We start from the raw sequence: 20,368 nt of genomic DNA on the forward strand, positions 1-20,368 counted from the left end.
TAAACCATGTCTTTACTTAAACACACTTTTGATAAGTTGCCTTGTCTATCATCAATTTACTACAGTCTTTAAGATTAATGCAAAGTAGTACTATTCTTTTGCACATGTCACTTCATGTGCAGCTAAAAGCTCCAGAGCTAGAAAATAAACCAAAGTACAAACCAAACGAAGTCCTTAAAAACAAGTTAAGGACATTCCCTTTAGCTTTTTCACAAAATTTAAAACAGATATTAGTCAAACTGCAACTGTTGGCAGATTTTATCTGCCATTAAGATACCACCAATTTTGGATCTAACTTATGGTTAATTGTAGGCAACCAAAACAATTGTACTTAATAATAAGCAAATTATGCAGTCAATTAAAGAACCCCAGCCACCTTCATTTGAAAAGTATTCCCCAACCCAATATTTTTGGCTTATTTCCCAGAGACCCCAGGAAACGTAAACGATCAGAAGAATCTGGCTCTTCTTGCAGACACTGAGTATAGAGATACACACATATACCCTTCTTACCGAGCTGTAGACACTAACATTTCCAGCTCTCGTAACAACAGTAATGTAATAATAGTAGCACTGCTCCCAACATAAGACCTTTGCACTAGCTGTTCCTCTGTCTGAAATGCTCTTCCCTAAGGCTTTCACCAGGTAAGCTTAAACATCATTTCAGAGAGGCCTTCCTTAACATCCAATCTAAAGAAACCAGGGAGTCGTGTTTGTCCCAGACTTCTCTCTAGCTGATATTTTGTTTATTTATTTGGTAGCTTATTGTCTGTCTTCTCCATTAGAACACATGCTCCACCAGGGCAGAAGTCTTGACTATCTTGCTCATCCGGCACAGTAGTAGTTCTAAAATACATTCACAAATCTGATACTCCTCTCTTCAAGAGATGGAGCTTAATTTCCCTCTCCTTGGGGTGGCTTCTTATGAATAGACTATGGCAGAAGTGATGGTGTGTGACTTCCAAGACTTAATTACTAAAGACATTGTAGCCTCCTCCTCTCTTGGATCACCAGCTCTGGGGTCGCCAGCTGCTATAACATGGGAACCCTCAAGCAGTCCTTCACCTACATGATGAAGAACTAAGGCTTCCTGCCAAAAGGCAGCAAAAACTGAGGCCTTTTGCCAACAGTTACATGAGTGAGCCGTCTTGAAGAGGACCTACCAGGCCCAGGCCTCCAGAATAGTACAGCTTCTGCTGATATCTTGACTGCGATCTCATGAGAGATCCTGAGCCACAACTACTTAGCTAAGTTGCTCCCAAATTCCTCACTCACAGAAACAGAAAGATAAGAAATGTTTGCTGTTTTAAGCTGCTAGGTGCAGGGTAATTTATTACACAGCAATAGGTAACAAATACAATTACTGAATTACCAATTCTTAGAACAATGCCTGGTGTACATAAAGATCCCTGCAAATATTTGCTGAATGACTGAACAAATAAATTAGCAAACACTCACTGCTTATATTCATATAATATTTTAAAGTTTGTAAACTACTGTTACTCAAATAAATCTTCTCATTTGATCCTCACAACAACCTTATATAATGCATAACCTTATATCATACCAGGCAGAGAAATGATCTTCTCCAGTTTGCAACTGAAAGTCATGCTCAGAGCAGTTTAGTGGTTTTTTTCAAGACCACACAGCTGGTGAACACAGAACTCAGGGCTCTTGATTCCTAATCTCCCCTCATAGGGCTACACAATCCTAAGAAAAGACATCCATAAAAGGTGGCCTCATGTCACACAATGTTAAACCATTACTGGTACTCATTATAATATTTTGGTGTTCAACTCAAACACTAACGGAACACTACATGCACATCCTCCACCATTATACCATGCAGCCAGCACCTTTTCAAACAAAATATTATCACGTAATTGATAGCCACATTAAAACAAATCAGAAAGGGTAAGCCAGAAGGTAGGAGAGAAATACAAAAAAGAGTACCCTGGAAAATTCTGTCTTCAACAGTTTTACTTCCCACAATCCTGAGGTCATGAAAGAAGCAGCTCTTCCCTTTGCAGAATGTCCTGGAAGCCCTTGGAGCCAAGCCTGCCCTCAAAGCTGAAGCAGATGATAATGGCGTGTGTTGGCGGGGGAAGGCAGCGGGGAGGTGACAGGCAGGTAGGAGAGAAGGCGGGAGGGGACCACATGGTAGCCAGAGGCTAGTATCTAGCATTGCACTGCCATACAAGCCACTAGCTAGAGAATCATTTTGTGAACTAAGCTTTTCATGATACCTGGAGCAGGTTAAGTTTCATGTATAGAATGAGTTTTGACTCAGGAGATCATATAGGCAATATGAGAAAGGATGGGGCTGAATTTACTGGTTTACTAGAAAAACCAGAGAACAGCCTTTGCACTACACAATTGGGGAATATATGAAGTGAGAAACTGATGCAGAAATGACTACAGAAGGTCAAAGACAAAAGAGTCCATCTCAGCAATCTCTAATGCTCAGTGGACACTGGGGGTGCCCTAAGGAGAGACTGGCAGAGGCAGCGCACTCCAGAGGTGGAGACCAGGTTCTGGAGTCAGAAGCCAGCCTTCCCCTCAGCTGTGACTTGGCCTTGTGGCCTGTTGTGATGACGAGAGTGAGATACCATGTGAAGCACAACGTCTTAGTACCTTGATCCACTACAACTAAGCCCCGAAGCTTACATCTTCTGATTATAATATCCTTCCCAAATGGGCTGCTTTCTTTCACAAAGTAGATTCTGTTTTGTCACTTCATCAACACATATGCTTTATGACCTCATCAGAAGTGGTGTCTCCACTATCCTTCAAGATCCCTGAAGGCAGAGCGCATATCTACAGCCCCAGCCCAGGGCAGATACTCTGAGAAACAGAGAGCAGACTGTGTATCTCTCACCTCTCTTCAACACTCTTCCCTACCATGTATTCTCAGTCATGACAGCTTTCCCTCCACATGCTTCAACTGGCTTCCCTACTCCTCTTTCACAGCCTTTCCCACTCTAATTCTTACTAACTCTTATATTCCTCTTCCAGGAATACTGGCTAAAAGAGAAAATATAGTGAATATTTAAGGATTCCATATTTGATATGCAAATAGTCAAAGAGAACACAACAGTGGGCTGGCAATCAGAAGACAATGAATTCTAACGGAAACTGCCAGTCTAACATTGAGCACGTCCCTTGGTCCTAAGGGTCTCAGCTTGTCAAACATGAGGGCTCAATAAGATAATCTATCAGGGTCTCTTGTATTAGAATCATCTCTGATCATAAGAAAACTTCTGTCTTAGTCAAATTTTCAAAACCAAACCCAAACTCTGATACTTTTATAGACTAATTTGTTTTTGAACTGAAAAAAAAAAAAAAGGATTACAATTTCTGTTGTTATATGAAACATTTTACTTATAATTTCTGTTGTTATACAACTGCACATTTTATATTTTCATTTCACATTTTTATTAAAGTTATTCTTATTTAAATGAGAAGTCTCACAGTGTCTAATTTGACTGCACAGCACTGAGCCTCATATAAAAAGAACTAGCTAAATTCTTCCAGTGTGGAAGCTATGTTCTGATTATCACATGCTAGGTAAATATGGAAACCATATTTGCTTTTCCGAGTTATACACGTTTTAAAATGACTTATTAAGGGTAACTCACAGCGCTTTAGTTTAGTTTTTAGTTGGTTGATATGAGGGTCAAAAATCTAAATTCAGACTTTTTATGTTGTTATGGACTGAACTGTAACCCCTCCAAATTTATATGCTGAAGCCCCAACCCCCAATGAGATGGCATTTGGAGATAGGGCCTCTGGGAGGTAATTAGGTTTAGATAAGGTCACGAAAGCGAGGCTTTCATGATAGGATTAGTGCCTTTAAAAAAAGAGATAAAAGAAAGCTTGCTTCTGCTCTCTCTCTGCCATGTGAGAAGAAAAGGGGGAAGGCAGCCATCTGCAGGCCAAGAAGAGAGCCCTCACTGGGGAACCAAATCTGCTGGCACCTTGATTTTGGAATTCCCAGCCTCCAGAACTGTGAGAAATACACACCTGTTGTGTAAGCCACCCAGTCTATGTGGTATTTTGTTATAGCAGCCCAAGCTGACTAAAACACATATTTAATGCCTAATCCAGTTTCAGACCCATAGGGTATTTTTATTGCCTTCCAATTTGAACCAAGTGTTTATCTAACTCATGGTCTTTGTCAGAAAAAAAAGAAGTGAAGTGTGATGGCTTTAAAACTTATCTGCAAATCTTCTGATATTCCTGCCATCAATAGGTGGGGGTCTTTGCCCCACCCTCCAATGCCATGATCCAGGCCAACTTAAGTGACTGGTTGACCAACAGCAGATGACAGAAATAACACTATATGACTTCAGAGGGTAGGTCATAAAAGGTGACACAGCTTCCACCGGTTCTCTCTGGGATGTTCACTCTTGGAATCTAGCCATCATGCTCTGAGGAAGCCCACAAGCCTCTGTGAAAAGACCACAGAGAGGGGCCCACATGTAGGCATTCTAGATGACAGCCTAGCCGATGTCCCAGGTAACTACATCAACATGGAGTGAACATGCCTCTAGCTCCCAGCCACTGAGTCATTCCCAGCTCTGGCATCTCTCCAGCTGAGGCCTCAGTCATCATGGAGCAGAGACAAGCTGTCTCGGCTGTGCCCTGCCTAAATTCCTGACTTACAGAGTCTGACAGCATAATAAAATGATTGTTTTATGCCAGTAAGTTTTGGGGTAGTCTGTTAGACAGATGTAGATGATAAGTGGAACATGAGATCAGAATATAATTATGTATTGATGCAAATTTTTCATTATTCTAGGAAAATAACTTAAAGCCCAAATCTTCATCATGGATAATAACATCATTTTCATAAATGTAGCCAAATATAATTCCATAGCTAATTTCCTAACTGCTAAAATAAAGGATCAAGGAAGAAACACAAGATAACAAGTGTGCTTTTTTTCCCCATTAATTTGGCTCCAGATGGGCAGAGAGTTCTAGGTTTCTTAGATGGTCCAGCCAAGGTGGCATCAGGATAGACTCACAGTGGTCTGAAAACAATCCACCTCAATGCCAAAAATATCTGGAGAGGGGTGGAGGGATGGAGCAGTGGCATACTTTATAATCACAGCAGCAGAGAGGTCTATGCCTTACTGTAGGCAGCGGGTGCGTCCTTTGGGCAGGGTTCACAGGCAGAACAGATCCCAATAGGGCATATAACATTAGGGAGAAGGACAGATCAATAAGGAAGAGGGCCATGTTACTGCAGACATGAATAGCGAAAAGAGCAAAAACAGTGAAAATTGAAGGAATTTCATTATTATATTTATGAAGTAAAGTTTTAACTGTCCTACTCAATCTGAATATTTGCTACTTCGTCTTCAAAATAAAATTCTTTGTTGTTGCAGTCTGTACTTCACTAGTCCGAGAACATTATTGGGTGTACTTTAAGCATCAAGGATATCTAATTCACAGATAGCTCTCATTCCCCTTTAGATACGCAGGCCCTCACTGGATATGGAAAGCAAATCAGGCCAGAATCTTTTTTTTATTGTCTGTCTAATAGACGTGAGAAACTACCAAAAACCCAAAGAATTTGGAGGTGGGGAAGGCATCTTCAAATTCACATGCGTGTATATATTTTCATAATACCTGAGAGTACAACAGCTCCCCTGTTATCACCGAGAATCTGTGTTTAAAAGGGGTCTCTCTCAGTCACAAGACTGGGCTATCACTGCTCTGAGTTCCTCCTCCAGGTGCCTGCAGGTAGACTCCTGGTGATGGCTGAGGGCAGCAGTGGTCAGTCCTTAAAAGGCAGGGATAGCCACAAAGGAAGTCACTAGGGAGTTGGCTGGTCCTCTTACAAAGCAGGGGGCCTTTCAGCTATGAGTAAAACCCCTTTGTATATGATACAGGGACATACACTACACAATGCATCACCTGCGAACTCAGATTTAAGCCTGGTTTTCCGTGCACAATACTTGAAATACATGATACAATGAGATTTATAATTTGCATTTCCCTCTTCACCAAAAAAGTATGAAGAAAGAGAAGGAAAGCACTGCAGGAATCCCCCAGAAGGAACTGAAAGTATGTTAGCATCTTACCAAATACATAAAATTTCATATATTGTAACACATATATATATTCCTTCCTTACCTTTTCTGCTGATATGAACTGAGTCCAAGTGTTGTCTCAGTCTGTGAAAGGAAGAAACAACTGGTGAAAACACTGAAACCAAATCTTTATACTACAGACATACAGAACATCCAAAATATTTTACTTTAGTTTCAACTTTGATCTTACACTTACTTGGATTTTTAGGTTAAACCTGATCCCCAAATCATACGAAATAATTTGTCACACTAATTCAAATGGTAGAATAATTTGGATTAAATTTTAAACATACATGGAAATAAAACAAAGTAATGTGAAAAGTCTGCCAAACTAATACATTCCACGAGAAGAGCTTCCTTCACAAGTGCTTTGTGAGGCTACGTGTGCCTCTCACTGTTCGCTGCATACCAACTGTGAGCCACGTGCTGGTGTCTAATGGTTCCTGCCATTATAGAGTGCAAGGTGGGGGGGCAGTAATTTTAAAACTAAACAAGTATGTGTTTACACATGGAGTAAACGATTATCAAAATATTGGAAAAGTGCTGTGAAAGAGAATAAATAGATGATATGCTTAACTACATCATGAAGGAAGGCCTGTGTGAAGAGAACATTTACACTGAAACCTAAAGGATAAAAAAGAGCTGTGTGTGGAAGTGGGATTGTGTGGTGGTGCAGAAAACAGCACGTGCAAAGGTCCTCGCACAGGAAAGAGCCTGGATGTTCAAGGACAGCAGGTACATGTGGCTGGAGCTGAGACAGAACGGGGAGAGAAGGAGAACATGAGGTTGAAGGGCCAGGCAGGGGCCAGATTACGTAGTGCCCTGGTAAGAAGTCTGGATTGTGTTGTACTCTAAATGCTACACAAGGGGTCTGAAGGAGTAAGAGAGACAGACAGACATGGTCTAAGTTGTAAAGACATGATTCTGGCTGTAGTGTAAAGATGGATTAGAGGAGGACAAGAGAGAATGCAAGAAGTTGGGAGGCAACTGAGGAAGGAAAAGAAGTTCTTAATAATGATGTGTGAGAAAACGCCAAAACTCTAAGGAATACCATCAGTGAACTTATCCCAAAAGGTTAGCTTCTACGTTATAATTAGAAAAAGTAGAACTGTGGCATTATTTTTTCCCATGAATATGTATTATTTGAGGGGCCAGCCCGGTGGCGTAGCGGTTAAGTTCACACGTTCTGCTTCGGCGGCCTGGGGTTCGCCGGTTCGGATCCTGGGCGTGGACCTACGCATTGCTCATCAAGCCATGCTGAGGTGGCGTTCCACACAGAGCAACTAGAAGGATGTACCACTTGGACATGCAACTATCTACTGGGGCTTTGGGGAGAAAAAAGGAAAAAAGGAAGAAGATTGGCAACAGATGTTAGCTCAGGGCCAATCTTCCTCAAAAAAACCCCAAAAAACAAAAAAAACACAAACTCTAGTAACATTGTACAGAGTCTGTAAGGAGTTTAAAAGTAAATTTGTTAAAAAAAAAAAATGCATTATTTTGAAATGGTATTTTGGAGAATGTATATGGGAGAAATATGGCAGATGTGGGAAAATATCCTTATTGTTTGAAAGTGAATGCTCAAGTGAAGTGTCAGGATGTCTGTAATTTTCTTTAAAATGTTTTAACAAAATAATTTGTTGTGTGTACAAGTATGTGTGTATATAAAGCAAAGACAGCAAAATGTTAATAATAGTTGGGTTTATCTGAGTAGTAGGTGAATGGGGATTCACTGAACTCTTCTATTTTCTGCACTTAAAGAATTTCTTTAACTTTTTTATGAAAAATTTTTTATTACGGGACAAAATATTTGCAAATCATATATCTGACAAAGGGTTAATATACAATATATAAAGAACTCCTACAACTCAACAGCGAAAAACAAACAACTTGATTAAAAAACGGGCAGAGAACTTGAGTAGACATTTCTCCAAAGAAGATACACAAATGGCCAGTAGGCACATGAAAAGATGCTCAACATCGCTAATTATTAGGGAAATGCAAATCACAACTACAATGAGATACTACCGCACTCCCATCAGCATAGCTACTACCAAAACAACAGAAAATAGAAAGTATTGGTAAGCACGTGAGAAACTGGAGCCCTTGTGCACTACCAGTGGGGATATAAAATGGTGCAGCTGCTGTGGAAGACAGTATGGCAGTTCCTCACACTATTAAACAAAGAATTATCATATGACCCAGCAATGCTACTTCTGGGTATGTACTTTGGGTATATATCCCAAAGAACTGGAAGCAGAAAGCAGAGACTCAAACAGACATGTGGGCATGCACGGTCACAGCAGCATTAATCACAACAGCCAAAGCATGGAAGCAGTCCAAGTGTCTATCGCCGGATGAAGGGACACACAGAGCATGGCTTATACATACAAGAGGACATTGTTCAGCCTTCGAAAGCAAGGAAGTTCTGCCATATGCTACAATGTACACGAACTTTGAAGACTAGGTCTACGCTTATGCTAAGTAAAATAAGCCAGTCACAAAATGACAAATACTATATGATGCCACTTATCTGAGGTACCTATCCTTGTCAAAATCATAAAGACAGAAAGTAGAGTGGTGGCCGCCAGGAGCTGGGATAGGGGGGATGGGGAGCTATTGTTTGATAGGTACAGAGTTTCAGTTTGGGATGATGAAAAAGTTCTGGAGCTGCATGATGATGATGGAAAAATAAATATGAATGCACGTAATGCCACTAAACTGTACACATAAAAATGGCTAAAATTGTAATTTTAATGTTATGTACAACTTACCACAGTAAAAAAAGAGCTATAGTAATCAAAATGGTGTGGTACTGGCATAAAGATAGACAAACAGATCAATGGAACTGGAGGAAGTCCAGAAATGGACTCACACATTTATGGTCATTTGATTTTCAACAAAGGTATCAATGCAATTCAATAGGGAAACATATATCTTTTCAACAAATGGTGTTGGAACAACTGGACGAACCTATGTAGAGGAAAAATAAACCTTTATCCTTATGTCACACCATGCATGCAAATTAATTTTAGATAAATCATAGTTCTAAGCATAAAAACTAAAATTATAAAACTTCACCAAGAAAACATAGGAGATTATCTTTGCAACCTTGAAATAGACAAATATTTCATGAACAGGACAAAAAAACACTAGCTATAAAAGAAAAAAATTGATATACTGGACTTCTTCAAAATTTTAAAAATATGCTCACCAAAAGAAATTGTTATGAAAATGAAAAGGCAAACCACTTACTGAGAGAAAATACTTGCAAATCACATATTTGATGAAGGACTTGTATCCTGAACATATAAAGAACTTGTGAGTCTGAATAATAAGAAAACTACCCAATTTTTAAAAATGGGCAATTATACAAATGCCAGCTAAGCACATGAAAAGATGCTCGGTATCAGTTATTAAAGAAAAGCAAATCTAAACTACAATGATATATTTACTACACACTTATTTACAACGTCCAAAATTGAAAAGACTGACCATATCAAGGGTTGGCGAGGACACGGAGCAACTGGAACTTTCATACATTGCCAGCAGGAATGTAAAATAGAACCACCACTTTAGAAGAAGCTTTGCAATTTCTTATAAAGTTAAACATACATCTACCATATGACCTAGCCATTACACTCCTAGATATCTGCCCAAGAGAAACAAAGGCATATGTCCATACAAAGACTTGTACATGAATGTTTATAGCAGCTTTATCTGTAATAGGTCAATACAGGAACAACACAAATTTTCATCAACAGGTGAATGGGTACATGAACTGGGATGTATCTACAAGGGAATTCAACTTAGCAATAAAAAAGAATAAACCCAAAGACTGAAAACCTTTCTTTTTTTCCCTTTAAACATTTCTTTATTGCTTTATAATAAATATGTACGACTTTTAAAAGAATAAAAAATAACTTTTGAGTGAAAAAAAAGAATAAACTATTGATACATGCAAACATGCATGAATCTCAAAATAATTATGCTGAATCAGATTCCTCCAAAAAGTACATTCTGTATGATTCCATTTATACAAAACGGCTTAAAATATAAACTAACTGAGAGTGACAGAAAGCAGATCAGTGGTTGCCTAGGGATGGAGAGTGAAGGTGGAGGGATTCCCAAGGGTCATAAGTAAATTTTGGGGGGTGATGGTTATGTTCATTATTTTGATGTAGTGATGGTTTCACAGGTATATAAATACATCAAACTTTTCAAATTGTACACTTTAAACATGTACAGTTTATTGTATGTCACTTATACTTCAATAAAGAGTGTAACCTAAGCATTTGAGGACATGTGGAACTGTGGTTCTCATGTGAAGTTGATAGAAAGAGGGCTCAGGAAGTGTATCACCCATGTACACTTGCTTGAGGGGAGAAAACATATTCATGAAGACAATCTGGTCAACAAGATTACTCATGAAGAATTGCAAATGAGGAAACTGCCCTGTGAAAGATAAGCAGACACTCCAGGTAAAGGAACTGTGGAAATAAGGTTAGAAAAGCAGAAAGTAAATGGTTTTGAAGTATAAGCCACAAAATAGAAGAATAATCATTTAACTTTAACAAACAAGAATAAAAATCTCAGTACACGCCAACAGTATACTCTGAGTATTGAGAGAAAGTAAAAGATCATCACAATAGACATTACCTTGTTTCTGAAGCAATTTGAGAAATAAAGGTTTAAACATATCTTAAATGCATATCTGAAAATTAAGCCTCTAAATCAAGAGACAGAAAACAACAAAAAGGAAAGCATAAAAATTAGATGAACGAGATTGAACATATATACAGTACGATTAAATAAGATAAACTCATCTATTTAAAAGAGACAAAAGGTGTTTTTGGTGTCAAAAACCAAAGCCCAACTATAAACACCCAACACAAAATGATGCAGAAATGCTGCAAGTCAAAGAATGAGCAAAAATAGGGTAAATGTCAAAAAAAGAGAAGAGACAAAGCAAGCAAATAAGGATTACAACTTTAATAACCTTACAGTGAAAAGATTTGATATTGTATGTAAAAAATTTATTAAATCAACAGCAAAAAGAAAGAAAAATAAAGACTATAGGAAAAAGAATACCGTGACTGAAATATAAGTCAAGGGCAAGAAGAGGCAACTCACTAAAGAAAAATAAATGACCAATAATCATATGAAAAAGATCACCATCTCACTAAATAGTGAAGCAATCCCTAGAAGATGCTGAGATTTCATATTGCACCATCTGACTAGCAGGAACCTTTGAACTTGATAAATTTATGCCCGGAGATAACGGTCTATCAGGAGTACTCAGGGCCCTAGAAAATGCCTGTGCCGTGTATTTTTGGATCTTGTATCAAATAGAAGACATACCTACAATATTTCAAAGTAAACTTTTCTAAATGACAGAAACTTAAAGTTGGTAATTCTTGACTTATTGCAAATGATCTTTTCACTGTGTCTATCAACAAAGACAAGCATAGACTCGTTCCCACCCACAATTCAGACTCCAGGCTTCTGCCGCATCCAGCCTCAGCCTAGCTCACCGCTAGGCTCCAGATTCCAGACCAGTTTCGGCAGTCTCTCTCAGAGAGCACCTCCAACCCCAAATAGGGTATGAAAACAGGAGGAAAATGGACTATTCTCCCAATTGAATGGACCAAACTGCAAAAACACATATGATATTCTCAAATATTTCTCCTACCACAAAAATAACACATTATCCCTATAACCAAGTAGTTCTCAACTGGGGGCAATTTTGTCCTCCAGGGGCATTTGGCAATGTCTAGAGGCATTTTTGATGGTCACAACTGAAGGGGCCACTGGCATCTAGAGGGCAGAGTCCAGGGATGCTGAAAAATACCCTACAATGCACAGGACAGTCTTCTACCCCCAATCCCCAGCAAGGAATTATCTGGTCCAAAGTGTAAATACTGCCGCCAAGACTGAAAACCTGACTGTAACTTGAATTTTTTTTTTTTTAAAAGAATGTGATGCTTTATTTTATTTTATTTATTTATTTATTTGTGTGAGGAAGATCAGCCCTGAGCTAACATCCATGCTAATCCTCCTCTTTTTGCTGAGGAAGACCGGCTCTGAGCTAACATCTATTGCCAATCCTCCTCCTTTTTCTCCCCAAAGCCCCAGTAGACAGTTGTATGTCATAGCTGCACATCCTTCTAGTTGCTGTGTGTGGGACGCGGCCTCAGCATGGCCGGAGAAGCGGTGCATCGGTGCGCGCCCGGGGTTCCAAATCCGGGCCGCCAATAGCAGAGCACGCGCACTTAACCGCTAAGCCACGGGGCCGGCCCAGTAACTTAAATTTTATAAGGAGATAATAATTTAGACTTTCATTCATAGTAACATCTCCTTGCATTATAATTCAAAGCGCATGAACGTCACAACAACTGTGTCTCTCTCTCTAATGGTCCTTGCAGTTGTTAACATACCGGAGACATTCAAATACAGGATTATATTTTACAAATAAGGAAAATAAGCCTCTGAATGATTCAAATCACTGGTCCAGGATCAAATGGTATGAGTCAGAATTCAAATCCTGTGCTCTGGTCTATTATTACATACTTAGTATGACATATCTGTGACAAGACTGTATATGCCTGAAACCGACTTCTTTTAGCTTATATGAGCTCAAGTTGGCCATATTATTGCTAACAATTTTTAACGTAACCACCATTTTATACTATAATTGTTGAACAGAATATTTAATTTTCTTAGAAAAAACTCAACAAATAAATGAAATTTACTACAGAATTAGGTATACAATGCTAATTGTGTTCAAGGCAGTGGGTGCTTAGAAATAAGACAAGGTCTGTACCACCCCAGAATTTAAGATTCTCGATGGTACAGGCAGGGCATGTACACAGGCTGGTGGTAACTAGGAGCCACACCGGGCAGCATATGAGTGTCACAGACTGTGCAACTTTTCCCAGGGCTATGCTTGAGAAGAGGAGCCAAGTTTCCTTGCAGGTGATCAGACTTCTTTGTCACTTTCAGATACAAAATTACATTCTTCCTTAAGGATTGGGGTGGGGGTAGAGAATGAGGTTTGCTTTTGATTAAGAAAACCTAAACACATGAACTTCTCTCTCATCAACTGCCCTCCTCACTACCCTAAAAGTTCTCTGCAAATAATCTCAACATTGAAAATGGACAAGGTATCTGTGAGGCAGTTTTAAGAATTTTTAACTCACAAAATGTGTCTTTTCTGACTTTTTAAATGTTTTGCTTCATGTGCTTGCCCATGTGTTTGTATTTTTAATGTAAATTTTTAGTGAAATAATTGTAGATTCACATGCAGTTGTAAGAAATAAAATAACACAGAGAGGTACATTTTACTCCATTTCCCCCAATGTAACGTTCTTCAAAATCTATGGTATAATACTACAACCAGCATATTGACATTCATACAATCCACATGTCTTGTTCAGATTCCCCAGTTTTATTTGCACCCATTTGTGTGTAGGTTCACGTATCCACCACTACAGTCAGGATACAGAACAGTTCTGTCACTACAAGGATCTTGTGTGTTGCTCTTCTATAACCACATCCACCTTCTACCTTCCCTGCCCCCAAGCCCTGGCAAAGCCTACTCTATTATGCACGTCTAAAATTTTCTCATTCCAAAACCGTCTATAGAGGAAATCAAATCTTTTGGGATTGGCTTTGTTCACTCAGCATAATTCTCTGGAGATTCATTCAGGTTGTTCTGTGTACAGTCAATAGTTTACCTTTCATTGCTGAGTAATATTCCATGGTGTGAATGTACCACAATCTGTTGAGCCATTCACCCATTGAAGGACATCTGACATCTGGGTTGTTTTCAGCTTTTAGCTATTACAAATAAAGCTGCTATGAACAGGTTTTAGTGTGAACATAAATTTCCATTTATCTGAGAGAATGCACAAGAGTCCAACTGCTGGGTTATATGATAAGAGCATGTTTAAGTTTCATAAGAAACTGCCAAACTATTTTTCCAGAGCAGCTGTATCACTTACATACCCCCTACCAACGTATGAGTGATCCAGTTTCTCCACATCCTTGCCGGCATTTGGTGTTGTCACTATTTTGTTTGCATGTGGTTTTAATCTACATTTTCCTGACGGATAATGTGGTTGAACAGCTTTCCATGTCCTTTTTGCCATCCGTATATGCTTTTCAGTAAAATGTCAGTTGCCAATTACTAATTGGATTATTTTTTTAATTATTGAATTTTGAGAGTTCCTTATATGTTCTAAAAACTAGGTCCTTTGTCAGATATATGGTTTGCAAATATTTTCTCCTAGTCTATATTTTGACTTCTTATCTTCTTTACATGGTCTTTTGCAGATCAAGTTTTTAATTCACCAATTTTTTCTTACGGATTGTACTTTTGGTATAAAGTCTTTGGTGTCAAGAACTCTGCCTAGCCCTATATCCTTTTCGCTCATGTCTTTTTCTACAAGTTTTATAGTTTTATATTTAAGTCCATGATCAATTTTGAGTTAACTTTTATATAAGATATGCGAGTTGTCAGTACGTGTTAGTACCATTTTAATATCTTTCAGTATTTTTTGTTCCTAGTTTTTAAGGCTATTTTTAAGCCAGCTATTTAATCTTCCTTGTACCACTTATTTTTAAAACAGAGGGCAGGAAATGGCAGTGTGAAGGGAGTAGAGAGTCAAAATGCGGATGAGACGGAGCGCAGATAGTTCTGAGAAGACTCACAATGAAGTAAAAAACAAAAACAAAACCAGAGAACCTATGTTCAAATAACAGCTCTGCCCTCACTAGCCAAGTAGCCTTGGGAAATACATGAGGAGGCATTCTGTCAACCACAAGAGCTGCACAGATGTGCACCTCCGATGAGGGCCTTCCAGCGCCCCAGACACCCCCAATTCCAGCCACAGGTAATCAACGTGACATGGTGAGGAATGGCTGCTTTACGAATAAAATTAATTGTTATATTGTAGAAGTGACTACGCAGAATGAGAAAACAAAGCTATGTTTGCAGAGAGAAAATCACTGAAAGGAAATAAATCAAAGTGTTAACTTGTTTTACACTTGGGTATTGTAATATAGCCTCCAACCCCCGACTCCAGAGCATGATGGTTAAGAACTTAGCCTCTAGAGTCAAACAGCTTGGTTTTGAATTCTAGCTTTACCATTTACTAGTCACTTACTGAAGTTACTTAAACTCTCTGTACTTTAATATGCTCCTCTGTAAAATGATCACAAAATTAATACCTATCTCATGTATTTAAGAATTTAAAGAATGCCTGGCACTTGGCAATACCAAACATTACTTATAGTTATTTATTATTTTTCCAAATTTTCCATATTTTCTACAAGCATGTATTTCTTTTGTAATAGACTTTTTTTTAAGGTAAGTGCTTTTACAATTCTGTATATAGTACACCAAAATCACAGCTCGCTCGCCCTTTACCTTGAGAACAGTAAGCCCATTCCCAAGATAATTTAGAACAGACGGTGGTAATCAACAGTCTGTAAGTCAGTTCTAGCCTATCATCAGTTTTTTGTGTTTTTCCCTTTTATTACTATGGAAAATACACATAAAGTAAAACTTACCATCTTAACTATTTTTAAATGTACAGTTCTGTGGTATCATGTACATTCACAATGTTGTGCAACCATTACCACCATAAATCTCTAGAACTCCTTTCTATCTTAGAAAGGTGAAACTCTACACCCAATAGAACAACTCCCTATGCCCTCCTCCATCCAGCCCCTGGCAACCTCCATTCTACCTTCCGTCTCTATGAACGTGACTACTCTAATACTTCATAAAAGTGGAACCATACGGTATTTGTCTTTTTGTGACTGACATTTCACTTGGTGTATGTCCTCTAGGTTCATCTATGTTGTAGCATATGCCAGAATCTCCTACCTTTTTACGGCTGAATAATGTTCTATTGTACTTATTTATAAACCACATTTTGTTTGTCCATTTATCTGTTGATAGACACTCAGGTTGCTTCCACGCTTTGCTGATTGTGAATAATGTTGCTATGAACTTGGACGTCCCAATACCTATTTGAGACGATGATTTTTGGTCTCAAAAAATCTGGGTCTCATATACCCAGAAGAGGAACTGCTGGATCATATGATCATTCTATGTTTAATTTTTTGAGGAACTGCCATACCATTTTCCACAGCAGCTGTACCATTTTACATTCCCACTAACAGTGCACAAGGGTTCCAATTTCTTACAAGCTTACCAACACTTGCTATTTTCTGTTTTTTTGGTAGTAGCTATGCTGATGGGAGTGAGGTGGTACCTCACTGTAGTTGTGATTTGCATTTCCCTAATAATTAGTGATGCTGAGCATCTTTTCATGTGCCTACTGGCCATTTGTATATCTTCTTTGGGGAGATGTCTATTCAAGTCCTTTGTTTATTTTTTTAATCAGGTTGTTCGTTTTTTGTTGTTGTTGAGTTTTAGGAGTTCTCTATTTTGCCTATGAGTCCCTTATCAGATATATGATTTGCAAATATTTTCTCCCACTCTGTGGGTTGCCTTTTTACTCTGCTAATATTTTCTTTTGATGCACAAAATTTTTAAATTTCCATGAAGTCCAATTTGTCTCTTTTTTCTTTTGTTTCCTCTGTCTTTGATGTCATATCCAAGAAATCACTGCCAAATCCAATATCAGGAAGCTTTTGCCCTGTTTTCTTTTAAGAATTTTACGGTTTTAGGTTTTACCTTTAGGACTTTGATCCATTTTGAGTTCATTTTTGCATACGGTGTTAGGTAATGGTTCAATTTCACTCTATTGCATATGGACATCCAGTTTCTTCCCAGCATCATTTGTTGAAAACACTATACATGCCCATTAAATGGTCTTTGCATCATTGTCAAAAATTATTTGACCATATATGTGAGAGTTTATTTCTGGGCTCTATATACTATTCCATTGGTCTACGTCTGTCTTTACGCCAGTAGCACATCGTTTTGATTACTATGGCTTTGTCGTGAGTTTTGAAATCAGGACATGTGAAGTCTTCAGCTTTGGTCTTTTTCAAGAATATTTTGGCTATTAAAGGTACTTTGAGAATCTATGTGAATTTTAGGACAAGTTTTTCTATGTCTGCAAAGAAACATCACTGGGATTTTGATAGAGAATGCATTGAATCTGTAAATTGCTTTGGGTATTACTGACATCTTAATAATATTAAGTCTTCTAATCCATGAATATGGGCCGTGTTTCCATTTATTTATGTTTTTAGTTTCTTTCGGCAGTGTTTTATAGATTTCATTGTACAAGTCTTTCACCTCCTGAGTTAATTTCTAAGTATTTTATTCTTTTTGGTGCTATTGTAAATAGAATTGTTTTCCCGAGTCCTTTTGTGGATTGTTCATTGTTAGTACATAGAAATGCAATTTATTTTTGTGTGTTGATTTTGTATCCTACTACTTTGATGAATCCATTTATAGTTCTAACAGTTTTCTGCAGAATCTTTAGGGTTTTCTATATATAAGATCACATCATCTGTGAACAGAGATAACTTCACTTCTTTTGTTCCAATTTGTAGGCCTTTTTATTTCTTTTTCTTGTCCAACTTCTCTAGTTAGAATTTCCAGTATTATGTTGAATAGAAGTGGTAAAAGTGGGCATCCTTGCCCTGTTCCTGGTCTTAAAGGAAAAGCTTTCAGTCTTTCACCATAGAGTATGATGTTTGCTGGGGGTTTTTCAAATATGGCTTTTATTACATTAAGGTAGTTTCCTTCTGTTCCTGGTTGTTGAGTGTTTTCACCTTCAAAGAGTGTTGAATTCTGTCAAATGCTTTTTCTGTAACAACTAAGAGAATCATGTGGTTTTTCGTCCTTCATTCTGTTAATATGGTGTATCACACTGATCCATGTATGTCCGCTGAACTGTCCTTACATTACAGGAATAAATCCCACTTGGTCATGGTGTATAATCCTTTTAATATGTTGCTGAATTCTGTTCGCTAGTATTTTGTTAAGGATTTTTGCATCAATGTTCATAAGGGATATTGGTCTGTAGTTTTTCTTTCTTGTAGTATCTTTGGCTTTGGTATCAGGGTAATGTTGATGTCACAGAATGTGAGGAAGTTCTCCCTCCTCTTCAATTTTTTGGAAAAGTTTGAGAAAGACTGGCAGTTCTTCAAATGTTTGGCAGAATTTACCAGTGAACTCGTCAGGTCCAGAGTATTCTTTGTTGGGAGATTTTTTTATTACTGATTCAATCTCCTTACTAGTTGTAGGTCTGTTCAGATTTTCTGTTTCTGATTTAATCTCAGTAGGTTTTGTGTATCTTGAAATTTGTCCATTTAATTGAGATTATGCAATTTGTTGGTGTACAATTGTTCACAGTACTCTCTTTTAATCCTTTTTATTTCTGTAGAATGAGTAGTGATGCTGCCACTTTCATTTCTGAATTGAATAACCTGAGCCTTCGTTCTTTCTTAGTCCATGTAGGTAAGGGCTGTCAATTTTGATCTTTTCAAAGAACCAACTTTTGGTTTCATTGCTTTTCTCTATTTTTCCTACTCTCTATTTCATTTATCTTTGTTCTAATCTTTATTATGTCCTTCCTTCTGCTAGCTTTGGGTTTAGCTTGTTCTTATTTTTCTAGTTCCTTAAGTTGTAAAGTTAGGTTATTGATCTGAGAGCCTTCTTTGTTTTTTTTTTGTGTGTGTGTGTGTGTGAGGAAGATCGGCCCTGAGCTAACATCTGCCAATCCTCCTCTTTTTGCTGAGGAAGACTGGCCCTGGGCTAACATCCATGCCCATCTTCCTCCACTTTACATGGGACGCCGCCACAGCATGGCTTGCCAAGCGGTGCGTCGGTGCGCACCCGGGATCCGAACCGGCGAACCCCGGGCCGTCGCAGCAGGGCACGCACACTTAACTGCTTGCGCCACCAGGCTGGCCCCATTTCTTTGTTTTTTAATATAAGCATTTATAGCTATAAATGGCTGGTAGCTAGGTGCTCAGCTGGGACCGCTGACCACAGGACCACATGTGGTTTCTCCATGTGGCTTAGGTTTCTCATATCATGGCAACTGGGTTCCCAAAAGAAATATCCCAATTCCTAGATGTCCAAGAGACCCACATAGAAGCAGCCAAGCTTCCTATGACCTAGCCTTAGTAGTCCCAGTGTTCTGCCACACAGTATTCATCAAGATACTACTATTATTGTCTCACAAAGTATATATTCATCCAGTTATCCATATATTTATATTTTTATTGCTCTTTATTCCTTTGCATTTTGAGCTTCTATCTGAAATCATTTACCTTCAGCCTGAAGAATATCTTCTATTATTTCCTTTGGTGACAAATTCTCTACATTCTTGTCTGTTTGAAAATGTCTTTATTTCTCCTCTATATTTGAAGGATATTTTCACTGGATATAGATTGCTAGTTTGGTAACTTTTTTTTAAGTAAATTTTATTATTTTTGCCTCCCATTGTTTCAGTTTATAAGTCAGCTCTCAGGCTAATTCTAGCTTCTTTAAAAGTCTTCTTGGGGCCGGCCTGGTGGCGCAGCGGTTAAGTGCGCATGCTCCGCTGCAGCGGCCCGGGGTTCGCCGGTTCGGATCCTGGGCGCGCACCGATGCACCGCTTGGCAAGCCATGCTGTGGCGGCATCCCATATAAAGTAGAGGAAGATGGGCACAGATGTTAGCCCAGGGCCACTCTTTCTCAGCAAAAAGAGGAGGATTGGCATCGAATGTGAGCTCAGGGCTGATCTTCCTCACACACACACACACACACACACACACAAAAAGGTCTTCGCACTTGTTTCTCGGGTTGCTTTTAGAATTTATCTCTTTGCCTTGATTTTCAGTAGTTTTACTGTGTACCACTCAGATCTCCCTACAAGAACTTGCCATTCAGCTATGAAAAATGCTGTTGGCTATCACCCTCTGAGTGTAGTACCTTTGGAATCAACTGAAGTGTTTGGGGTAAGGCCAAGTTCTTTCTGAGCAACTCCCAGTCAATGAATGAGCACAGCAGGTGTACTAGGGCCTGGTGACCTCTGCCCAATGTGGGATGCTTCCAGCAGGCAATCTACGGTCCACAGCTCCCCACTGGGTTGGCCAAGACTCTGCATCTCTATTTGAGGCTCTTCCTGACCAATCTTGTTTTCATCCCCTTATTTTTCACAGGCAGTAACCCTCTAATAAATCTTTGGCACTCTTAACTTTGTCTCAGTATCTTGCTGAAAACCCCAACTGACACATATGATAAAGGATATCTATGGGGGGTCGGGGATGTAGAGAAAAACTACAGTAAACAACATA

At 38.7% G+C, this 20,368-nt stretch overlaps 1 protein-coding gene across 2 annotated transcripts in view; it reads right to left on the reverse strand.

The window, feature by feature from the left end:
* The window catches only part of TMEM131 (transmembrane protein 131), a 217,628-nt gene that overhangs the window by 140,380 nt on the left and 56,880 nt on the right, over positions 1–20,368 (reverse strand). For both annotated transcript variants that reach the window (XM_087426181.1, XM_087426180.1), the window contains exon 3: positions 6,141–6,181. In XM_087426181.1, the coding sequence (XP_087282307.1) occupies positions 6,141–6,181 (41 nt within the window). The remainder of the gene's footprint in view (positions 1–6,140; positions 6,182–20,368) is intronic.

Source organism: Ceratotherium simum, chromosome 40, assembly GCF_057802395.1.
Source record: "Ceratotherium simum simum isolate JZ-2026a chromosome 40, ASM5780239v1, whole genome shotgun sequence".
NCBI classification, from domain to species: domain Eukaryota; kingdom Metazoa; phylum Chordata; class Mammalia; order Perissodactyla; family Rhinocerotidae; genus Ceratotherium; species Ceratotherium simum.